The sequence below is a fragment of the Stegodyphus dumicola genome, chromosome 12 (assembly GCF_044657685.1).
Source record: "Stegodyphus dumicola isolate Sdum_Otavi_A_Nest chromosome 12, ASM4465768v1".
Lineage (NCBI taxonomy): Eukaryota > Metazoa > Arthropoda > Arachnida > Araneae > Eresidae > Stegodyphus > Stegodyphus dumicola.
The window spans coordinates 16,806,008-16,818,581 of record NC_140779.1 but is presented as its reverse complement, the minus strand read 5'-3'; the positions used below and the strand labels follow the sequence as shown (position 1 = coordinate 16,818,581).

At 30.6% G+C, this 12,574-nt stretch overlaps 1 protein-coding gene across 3 annotated transcripts in view; it reads right to left on the bottom strand.

Moving 5' to 3' along the window:
* Positions 1–2,846: 2,846 nt before the first annotated feature.
* Positions 2,847–12,574, bottom strand: part of MTA1-like (metastasis associated 1-like) — a 115,656-nt gene continuing 105,928 nt past the window's right edge. For 2 of the 3 annotated variants that reach the window (XM_035372830.2, XM_035372831.2), the window contains one exon: positions 2,847–4,783. In XM_035372830.2, coding sequence (XP_035228721.1) covers positions 4,600–4,783 — 184 coding nt within the window. In that variant the 3' untranslated portion in view covers positions 2,847–4,599. The remainder of the gene's footprint in view (positions 4,784–12,574) is intronic. The other variant, XM_035372832.2, reaches the window with a different exon arrangement.

Sequence of the window (12,574 nt, the reverse complement as noted above, 5' to 3'; positions counted from 1 at the left end):
GAAACATTCCATCCCACCAAATTACGAACAGGCATTAGACTTGACTTTGAATTTCAATTTTTCGAAGATAATTACACTTTCTTGAGGATAAACACATTTTTTTACAACGTAACAACATAGAAATAAGTGCGACTTCATTTCTTCTCTCTGAACTGACCGTTAAAGTTTTCAACTGTGCACTTATCAATCATGAAATATTAGATTTTGTCAGCAACAACAAAAGTCCTTTCATTTGACGAAATGAATGATTACTTTAACATTGCATGTCATATTCCATACCATCATGTGTCAGCTGTGTGAGATTAAATGCCACTTACAATACATGATTTTTGATTCAGTCCATCCATCACTTCTGGGTTGGTCCGACCCCTATGTAACTGTATCTGGCCCTATATAAGAGTAATCGTGTACGTCTATCAGGAATTTTGAAAACTCGAAGCTAATGGATAAATATCCATTGGCAGATGGGGAAAACTATACGTAAATAAAAAGAAAGCATGGCTGGGAAGTTCAGAATATTGAGAGATCACCGAGTGAAATTTCACTTTTAAAGCGTTTTGCATTGCCTTTTGTTCAACATTCTTAGTAATTTGAAGTAGTGATTACTGACTGTGCTCTGTAATTCTTAGACGAGCTGTTGAAGTACTTTTGTATGGAATCCTCCAGAATTTTGGTTTTGGAAAAGAAAACTTCTGGATGCATTCAAATCATTACGAAACCACACGCATGTTTTATTTGGTTTGAAGTTTAGAATGTATATATGTTAGTAACACAGTGTTACATATAAATCTAATATGCATCTTAAATCATGCTTTTGAAGCATATAAAACTATAAGTGGAATTTTGTCAATCAACTGATTAGAATGACTTACACAGAACTGTCTTCCTTCCCTTTTTTGCTCAATGTACTATATCACATGTATTATTTTAGAATTACTTCCTTTAAACCTTGTTCAAAATTAGATTTCTCAACAATCATGATGAATAGCAAACTTTTCATATTAATTTTTATGATTTCTAATTTGAAAAAACTAGCCATTTACCGTATATACTCGCGTATAAGTCGACCCTCCCCCACTTCGACATAACAAATTCGTAGAAAATAAGAAACCCACGTATAAGTCGATCCCCCACTTCCGAAATCGATCGAGAAACTTCGGAAAAATTTTTTTAAGTACTACATTTATTCAAAATCATCTGAGAAAAAAAGTAAATATACGATAAAAAATACCTTGGTAAATAAACAAAATCAAATTCCTTCAATGTCTGATTCATGGTCAGATTCGCCAAACATTTCATAGAACTCTTCTGTCGTCATTGGCTCATCATCATACATATTTTTAGTCTCAAACTCTGTATTGTTACAATCACTACTACAGCCTTCGTCATTTTCACTTTCAAAAACAGCATCATCTTCCGTGCCGTCTAGTTCGTTGCTAATACAATACTTTTTAAATGATTTTATAATCATTCAGAGGGTATTTCGCAGGCATTCGCATTTTTTAGGGGCAAAAACATAAAAATTTCCAAAAGTCTCCACAATTATGGCCACCACTGTAGTTCGTCACATAATTTAAGTCATGAAATTACTTCAAGTAAGTGACTTATTTGATAAGTCATCCAATTCAAGTGCGGGAAGAAAACAACTGCATTATACAAAGAAATTTTTGAACTTCCGATTCTTTTAAATTTTTATGGCCCCGCGTATAAGTCGACCCCCCCCACTTTGAAATCTTTTTTTTGCCCAAAATATCTCGACTTATACGCGGGTATATACGGTAATACAAACTACAGTAACTTTCTCATTCAGGTTCCAAGCACATTTTAGCAAAAGTATTAAATTAAAACCAATAGTGTCTCTCACAATTTAAAATAAAATAAGGTAAAAATATATTTCAGGGTGCCCCTTGGCGAAAATTGGTGACTGGCCAGCAAGGCACAATTCCAAGATGGCCACTATACAAAACCAAAGTAACAAGTCAAAGACCTTGCACAAACTCGGTGTCCATACATACATTGATCTGTTTTCACTTAAAGAATGATGATGTCGTATAATGTTAAAAAAAAGTTACTCATCACGAAAACTGAACAAAATTTGCAGCCAATCGAAGCTCAATAAATTGCATTTTATGTCATACAATGAAATAACAAAAAAGGAAATGCATTTTATTGCATCAACACACTACAAAAAGGAAATATCAACTTATCACATTTAGAAATCTCTGTGTCTTCAGTCTGTGGCACACAAAATTCCACACCAGCATCCCAAAACTTTCTAAAATTATCTGAACTAGAATATGCACACTGCCGTTCACTACATACTTTCACATAAACCAGAGTAAAATATATCCTCCACAATCGCAGACTGTTGGTGGCATTTCTTGCAACAAACCCATCTGGACGATCTTTATGTTCAAACATACACATTTCTTTTGTACAAATAGGACACTTATAATGACTAAACTTTCATTTACACAACAGTCAATTAATGCTTTTATTCCCTTTCGTTCCAAATTGTACGGAAACTTCAGATTAATCTCATCACATACGAGCGATTTTACAGTGAAAAGCACAAAATAAGCAACATACCTCCTAACTGATATCCAACTCAGAAATAAGCTCTTACAAATACTTTAACATCAGTCAAATTCACCGCAATCACACAACCAATCATGTCACGATAGGGTTTCCATAACATTCAACTACTCGGTTACCATAAATGGAACAACTTGACCGATAATCCAAAGGCCACCCTAAAATATAGACTAACCTAAAATAAATTTAAATTATTGAAATGTATTTTTCAGTTCATAAAATAGCTCTATATAACACTGAAAGATTACAAATATATTTCAGAAAGCTTTATTGTAGTTCAGACTTTAATGAAAAATGTACAAGTTAAAATTCTTTCTTGCATATAAAATTAAGCAAATGAAAGAACCAAACAGATACACATATGCTTAAAGGATTGTTTATATAAAATAAGCTCAGTATCACTGCTTAAATAAATTACACAAAAAGGGGCTCTTTACGATTCTTTAGTAATATGTAAGAGAACTAGCAATTTTCTCAAATAAAAACTTTAACTGAAAAATTATCTAATAATTTGATCTATATAAAACATAATTTACACAAAAATCTAACATTAAAAAAAATGCTTCAAACTGCACTGATATTTATTAACCCCCAAATTCTAATATTTTAATCAAATGAAATCAGGCTTACAAAAATATTCTAAACATTAACAGTAAAAATTAGTTGCAGATAAGCCCTTTTATTATTTTGAGAAAACACTGCAGTTATTCACCAACATAACCAAAATATAATTTTCCATAACACTGCCCAAATTATTTTAATAAAAGTTCCAATTTTCAAATAACTTTTTCCACTGATAAAAGAATATTTCATTTTAAGATTATATTATTATTCTTTTGAAACAAGTTTGAATTGCAATCTTTCATAATTTTATATTGCAATAATACTGAGGGGGAACACATGGTAATTTACTATCAATCAGACAGTAAACCATCACTAGTTTCAATCTCCAGGTCTTGAATGATTTAGAAAATGATTTTTTTAAATATATTTATATAAAAATTAGCAAAAATTGCATTAACATATTCAAGATTGAAGGCTGAAATAAAGTATCATTTGGCAGTATGAATGACATTATGCTTGCAATATCTAATAAACTACTTATGCTTGCAATATCTAATAAAATTTTGATCAAATGGTTGAATATAAAATGAAAAATTTGACTTCGAGTTTAACCAATGATTACAAATTTGCAGATTTAACTTCATGTGGATGGCTGCACTAAATATAAATAAGAATACATATTAGCCATTTGTTATGGTTCAAAAGTTATGGTAACATATTTTTTTAAACCCTTTGAGTAGTTCATGCCTTTATCCAGTCATGAAATTTCTTGCCATAAAAAAAAAAAAAAAAAAAAGAAAGAAAGACACGCTTCTCAGAGGGTTAAATAAATATTAACAGAAAGAATTCACACTGCACTTTCATTTTCCCCAAAACTGGAACTCTTTTATGATGTAAAATAATTACTGATTATTAATGTACAAGGGAAAGAAACTTCATTGGTTTCTAAGTTTCAATATATATTACAAAACTGATCAATCTAACATATTGAACACTTTCCTCGTTATTCAATATTGGTATAGATGCAATTTTATAATATGTTACCTCAAACCAATAAAGCACAAGCAGCAGTAAAATGACAATCTAATATATTCGAGTGGATATGAATAAAGATGATTTAACAACAAAATGTTTTTGGTCTCACACATAGAAAATGATATATGATATGGAAAATGCTTCCAGCCACTTTGCTGCAATACAGTCCTCCTCAAAACACCTGAGATTTCCATGTAGGAAGCACAAATACAGTTTAAATTTCACGAATAGTTTTGTAAAAGCACTTTGCACATGTTTTCAACGATCAATCAGACAATCCAAATGAAAGTTTTGGAAATTATCGAATCTCCATAATTAAAACTTGTGCTTTGTTGAAGTGATCGTGATACATTTTGAGCGACCACATTTATCTTGTCCTGAGTAGAAAAAAACTATGATGGTAACTCAGTCAAGCACTGCAAGAGTTTCAGGAGGTGCAGATGCAACAGCATTAGGCAAAGTGGTGTTCACTGCAGCAGGAACAATGGGAGGATTTTCATAATAAAAAGGAATTTTCAGGTTCAATTTCCTACATGGTTTACGTGCAGACCTTCGCAACTCAGGTATGGTTATCTGTCTTCTTAGTTTCCTATAGAATAAAAAGTTCTGATTTTCAAAAATATATAAATACGCATATCGAATAAGAGAAAAAAATACAAATTCTATAAAGTCATTTCAATTAACTTTTAAACCAAATATTCTATGCTGGTTTATATTCAATTTAAAAGTATAAGTGGCTAAATACTGAAATAAAAAGGGAGCTATTCTCAGGATGTTAGATGACTACTATTTGTTTCTCGGACAACTTTGTATAATAAATCTTAAGTTATTACGCAATTTTAAAATTTATCACAGCAATTAATTAAAATTTATTACACATACATTTTAAACTTAAAAAAATACTAATTATTTAATTTATTCATAACTATAAAGTATTTATGGCCTTACTAAACTGTTCACTGAACAGATCAGAAATACCGCTTGTTGCAATTTTCATGGCACCAACCCCCTGATGAAATGTTACAAGAAACGCAATACCTTGTCTGGCTTTTTTTTTTACTCTGCAAAGCTGGTTTTTGTTATTCCAGAAAGAATATGAATTTATTTATTGAATTTTTTACAAAATTAATTTATTTTACACATACACATTAACATGTCTTTCATGTGTATACACCTATTAATTTCAGTTACAAAAATGTTTTAAACAATGTTAAGATTCATATTTTGGCATTTTTAAATAAAAAAAAATAAGACAATAATTAAAAATCCTTACCTAATTTTTTACACAGTTTCTACAGTAAGTTAATATAAAATTCAAACGAAATATTTAATTTTAAAGTTTGAGATCATGTTCAGGTGTCATACACAAATTTAAAAATAAAATATCAGGGTAGAAAATGGTTTCTGATATTAATAGATTAAGTAACAAGTAATTGTTATGTGAGTTGCTGTGAAAAGTTGTAATGCAATCTTTTTCCAAAAAGGAGTTCTTATTCATAGATTATTACAGAACACATGTGGCAGGTTTCAAATACTGACATACAACCAACTCTTAAACATTATTTGCATAGAATGAAAAATATTTCTGGACCAATGAATTCTTTTGCATGACAGTAAGATTATGTTTATAAAGTAAGTGATGTATTTTTAGCATTTGAAAACTTCCAAATTACTTGTGTTAAAATGCTTTTGGCATAGCAATGTATTAAAATTATGAAATAAAGTTACATATTAGTACATCATGAAGGAAAATCAATGAATTACAATTAAATGGAGCAGAGGGAATCAAACTTGAATTATGCTAATTTATTTCTTTACCCACTCCTTTAAAAAGGGTTATGAAAGAGATTTTTCTGGCACTATAAAATCGATTAAAATTTCAAAGGTTAAAATCAAATATTCTGGCTAATTTTTGTAGTACCAGAACTAATTTTTTTTTGTATTTTTTAGACAGAATATAAACTCTTACTAAATGTTAAAAGATAAGTCACAGGTTCTCTGTTGAAACTGAATAAGATTTACATAAATACATGTGGTAAAGATACAAAACAAGGAATTAGATACTATCAAAGGTATAGAATAACAATACGAGCCAAGAACAATTACGAAACACTACTAAAATCATCAAACTCACCTAACTCCTTATTTTATATTTATGTGAAGCTCACCAAATCTACCAGTCACAGTATCAATAAGGTTTGCAGACCCATATAGGTGAGCTATACATGTTTTACATTTTATCAACTGAAATACAACTACATGGGAAGAAGTGATTACATTCACAACCTTTGCTATTGATTACACAATCCAGCAAATTACACACATGCAGCAGGTTGGTTTGGTTTTTTGGTTTATTTAATTATGGCAAAGCATACTAGGACTATCTGCCTAAGCGGAGGGATGCCTTCGTGGAGGACTTTCTAAGGGAAACTGACTCGCATACACGGGGAAAAAACGCCCATGAAGCCAGCCCGTTCGTGGGATTTGAACCTCAGACCAAACTACCGGTGTTCAGCGATTTTACTGCTCGCCCGCTGGTGGGCCACATGCAGCAGAAGCAAGGTAGCCCACATAAATGGATTTATCACTCTATGCCATAATGACAATGAATTCCTAAAATTTTTTAGCTACCACTGCACAATTCACCGAAAAGTATTAGCCGGCAAAAGATTAAGTACAAAAGCAATAATGGACAAAGATCGAAATTGTTAATTCCATTAAAGAAAGCTCCGTCATTAACATCCCTTCCAGTTGCAACTTGATGAACCTAGCCATACATATCGATGTAAGTTGGCTGAGAGGTACACTGTGTGAAAAAAGGTGTGTGTGGGGACAATTTTACATCTATAGTTTTACTGGGCCAATTGACAAAATTCAAAATGCGTTTTTCATGTCTCAAAAGTGTGACTTAAGATATACATTAGATTTACATATAGCATTGTTCTAACTTAGGTACTCTGACACAAAATTGAACTTTTTCTAAAATAACATACTCCTTTTTTTCAATATTTTGATTCTACGACTCAAATTATGCCTAGATATTACATTTTGTAAAATTTGATGCGAAATTTATGGAGAAATTCAAAAATTTATCTTGTCACAATTATTTTTCAGTTTGCGCCAAGAACAGTTCACTTGGCAAATTTTTAATATATGGCAACCGATTTTCCTTTCCCTTCCGTTATGCCGGAGTGGAAAAAAAAAAGGTATCTCATTCCTACCTTTTTACATTGTGCATGAGCGGGAAAAAATCACATCATTTCTACTTTCAAATAATTTTAACAAGTCTAAACCACATTTGCTGTTTTATTGCTTTCAACAAATATACCAAATTTTAAAGCGCACCAATATGTATTCATGTTCGTCTTTGGAAATTCTGAATAAAATACTGTAATTTTCTGTAGGTATGCTTAGAAATACCTCTACTTTAAGTTAAAAATTGTATATATTATAACTGGAAATTCTTTTTTGAAAAATTTATGAAAATCATTTAAAAATAAATCATAAAAAAATGGATGAATGTTATTTGGAATAAACCTGAATTTCAAAATGTGAAAGGAGGAATCAAATAAGCTTAATACTAAATATATACGAAACTCAATTAACATTGAAGAGTTCATTTTTTAAAAACTACATGTGGAGATTTTACAAAATTTGGTAGTCTGAACCGTGGAATCAAAATATGGAGGAAAAAATTGGCATGTCCTTTCACAAAGAGTCCAATTTTGTATCAAAATACCTATATTAGAACAATTTATATATCTAATATATATCCTAAGTCACACTTTCGAGGCATGAAAAACGCGTTACTTATTTTTATATTATTAATTGCGTGTGTTACTTATTTAAAATGTTCACATTGTTCTATGTCTTAAAATTATAAAGTTAATGACCTAAAACTGCAATAGTATAATAGAACAAGTGAAAAAAATTGACAGTTTCACTCACGCATGTGTCGGATTTGCGCAATACTTTTGCGGTCCAACAAAACTTTTGTAAATATTATGGGGTTCTGGGGATTTCGCGACTGAAAAAAGTTTAAGAAACCCTGGTCTATAGCATTCATATCAGTTTCTTGAAAAATCTCTAACAGATTGTTTATTTTGTCAATCGGTTTTTGTCTATCAGTTGTGGGAATGTCCGCCACGTATAAATATGCTTTAAAATTTGATATTATGCCTAGATCAATTGGATGGATTAATGAAATAGTATTTGGTGGCAGAAAAAAAAAAAAACACTTCTATTGGAATACACGTTTTTGCGTCGAACAAATGCGTTGGACAGCCTATAGCATTATCAGATAAAAATAAAGCCTTTGGTTCTAGTTTTTAAACTCACAGGATTTAAAAGACAGGAAAAATGTTTACTAAATACATTCTTGAAAATTTTCATAGTGATCCAATTAAAAAAATTATTAATTATTAGGTTAAAGATTATTTATTGAACTCCCAAATTACTAGTAAAGATGATTTTGAAATTCCCTTCATTAATTTGGGATTTTGGAACGATAAACAAGCAGTGATTTTAATTTAAAGTCCCAATTAACATTAATCGCCCGGAAGAAGCATTGAACAAATTTTTGCACCTTGCTTTTTGTAATGGGATAAAAATGTATGTTTTTCCGCTCTTCAAAAAATAAATAAATAAAACACTTTTTACCAGCATAATAATAATTTGTATGTTATGAAGATTGTTTCTTTTTTAAAATGGAAGGAACCACTTCTGGCAAGCTACAAAATTTTTATTTGTGTTTCCTTCACTCTGAATATGGTTAAAACTTGCTCTTGTTTCTTCCATTATAACTGCTTGACTTAATGGCATATTACTTTCAATGACATAATCAATATGGATGAAAAGTTATTTTTTTATTTCCTCAATCACTGCTTCTGGAATGGGTACTTTTTATTGAAGAAGACATTGTGATTGTAGTTGCTGATGATATGACTTTTTCTTCATTTTTTGGAACTGTGCATATTGTTGAAGTAAACAAATTTAATGTGGCACTGATATCAGATTGCCATTCAACTACATCTAATTGTATTTGTAATTTATTATTTTAGTTTCCAGTAAAATGTTTTTTTTTTTTTCCCTTGTTACTTTACTTTCTTTTTCTTTGCAAGCATTCATTGTAAAATCTAAAATTTGCTGTATTTATCACAATAAAATAAAATATTATGTTTAGATCCTTATACACACAATAGCACTGAAGACAAATCAAAAATCAATTATGATACAGGAAACATGCATTCATACTGTAATGATGCTGCAGCTAACATCTCGACATGATCACATCAAGACCAGTAGTAAGCCTAACAATCCATGTGCACTATTGAAGCAAAAGCAGGCACCGATTGGCTAAAATGCTCTACATTGTAACAAACTAACCCAGCAATATGAATACCACATAATATCAGGAAATCCCAATACTATCATATAATATTGAAGCAGTATTAAGCAGGGTCTTACCGTATAAGGTAAAACACGGGACACACAGAAATAACATAATACATGAAAATTAGCTAAATAGTACTTTATGATGTTAAAGTTTTTTTTTGGAGGGGGGGCATGGTTAGCTGTAAGTTGTGAATTTGACAATTTCATTATTAGTTTATCTGCATTATTAGTTTGCGATCACAGTTCGAATTCAGCCAATACCTGGTTCCAGTACTTCTGAGCTTTTGAGTGAATTATAGTTCTAGTCAGAGTGTAGTGTAACTTTGAATAAGAAAGACTGTTGTACAACCGAATTTCAACCTTAGCAGAAAATACTAATAGCAAATTTTGTTTCACAATTAGTAAAACTGGGGGGGGGGGGGGGGACTGTGTTCAGAATTAATGACTCAATTTCCCTGAAAAAAGCAAAATGTGTGGGAAAGTTTCAGGAGATGAGTAAGAAAATCCTCCTTATCAAAATCTAAACAAGATAAATTTTTATGGGCTTATATTCATTTGGTTAAATGGCTTTAAATGGATGAAATTTGGTTCTTCATTTAGACTGTGCATGGTTTATTTAAATACACATAGAGAAGATACAAAATAAAGAAGTATAAGTAATACAGTATAACAAAAATGCAACCAACAGCAGTTACTATTAGTAAAATCATCAAATTAGACTAACTCTGTTCTTATTTAATCTACATGGAGCCCACCAGTCACAGTCTTGATAAGGTTTACGGACCTAGAAGTGAGCTACACATTTTAACTCAACTGAAATAAAGCTATTTAATTAAATAAGGGATATGCGATTACACTGAGAACACTAAATTTTACTACAGCATCCAGGACAGATTAAAAAATATATATTTTATTTAAAAAAGCCCAAATGTGAATCTGTCTTTTAAGACATTTTTTTAATAAAAAGTAATATGACCAAACTTGCAAAAATAAAGGTCACATATGAAGGATGACGTGGGCACCACCCGACCACCAATACGGTTAATTGATATAGCGCCACGTCCACCTTTATCTAGATAACCATACATATAAGTATACATACAAATTTGGTACTTAATACAGTGTTAAAGATACAGCTATTCTGTGGTGTTGGTAGTTGGTGCCAGACACTGAATTACTATTTGTCTAAATGGCTAAGTATGGCACAGGTCTGCTTTAAGGTTAGCCAGTTTATCCATTAAAAGCCCTTTTTTTCTACATTATATTATTATAAAGGTCACACAAGGACTTTTGTGGCCGGCCTGCACAGCTTCAGTGTTCTTCTAGAACTATTACAACAGTGATAGGTCTTTATTACGGTTGTGATTCTGGCCTTCATTATAATAGTGATAGGTATGCTTTTCTACTCTTAGTATCAAAAAAAAAAAAAAAAACCTATTGTTATGGTGGCATTTCTGAGACTACTTTGAGTGGATTTTCTACCTGCTTAAAAAGGGCTTCAAAGTAAGGCTTATAGAAATTATGAGAAAGTCTGTACATTACTTAAAAGTTTGACTAAAACTGTTGGGGAAATTAAGTAAATGTGGCTCAGATAATTGTAATTCTATTTTATTTAGTTCTGACTTTATTGTTAGATATTTATCATCCAATATCTTGATATTTCTTAATCATATAAAAAAGTAATACTTTGAATACTCATTTTAAGTGAAAAAAGATTCAAGTAAAATTGTTAATTTACTAAGAAATCTGCTATTGATACAAATAATTTATTTATAGCTATCATACTATATACATCATTTTATATGATTTATCAAATAAATATTATTAATTTTTTAATTAAGTACTCAAAAATGGTCTTGTTAACATACACAACTGTGCCTCATATGTTATTTCAACATCTATAGTTTACTTTGTAGTACCCCCCCCCAAGAAAATGCAATTTAAGATTCAAAATACGTACTAAGCGATGAGCTGTAGCATGGCCAAATACAGATAATTATATGTGCTCAATAGACTTTCTACAAAGTCTATTCTAACTACCACCAATTACATACTGGCTTTGAATGATGCAATTAAAAAGGAAGAATCAAACTGGTACTCAACAGAAATTATATATGTTTTTATGTTACAGATCAGTACCCCCAGAATTGCACATCTTTCAGTTCACACCCATATTCCATAGCTATAAATACTATGGTGAGCAGCGGCTTGTGTCCATTAACTGTCAGAAATTACATAACTCATCTTTTCCCCATACTTGCACATCAGTATTAAATTTATTTCCATTATATGTTTAGCATCATTGCTATTCATATTAGCATTCACATTAGCAGAAATTACATAACTCATCTTTTCCCCATACTTGCACATCTCCATTAAGTTATTTCCTTTATGTGTCTAGCACCATTGCCATTCATACAATTAACACACAACAAAATAAGACATACAAATTATCCGAGACTTATAAAAAAAAAAAAAAAAAAAAAAAACACTAGTTCACTAATGCATTAGTTATTTATTGCCTAACTCTTATAAGACAGGTATGGCTTTCAATTATACGCAACAAAAAAACTTGATTCAGGGAAAATTTTCAGATTCTTATGATATAACTCATTTATCTTAATTTTATTGGGGGATAATTTTAATATAAGATTAAAATATAAGATAAATAAGTTATATCATTATTTCTTAATTGTACAAATAATCATCCATGTACTTGAATGGCAATGGTTGTATTCTAAGTGAATGACAACAATGACTAAAGTTCTAGAGCTTTCTCGTGTTATGTATAGTATTTTTGGTTTTGTTACGAGATTTAATGTGCAAAATAAAATATATAAAACCAAAGCTTTTCAACCTATGTACAAAATTTTCATCATGGTAGCAAGCTCATGGTTAAGGTGACTTTAATTTTTAGTGTTACTGTTAAAGAAGAATGTGATTTGAATCATTCTACACGAAGTAAAATGGCTGTCAATAAAAATTA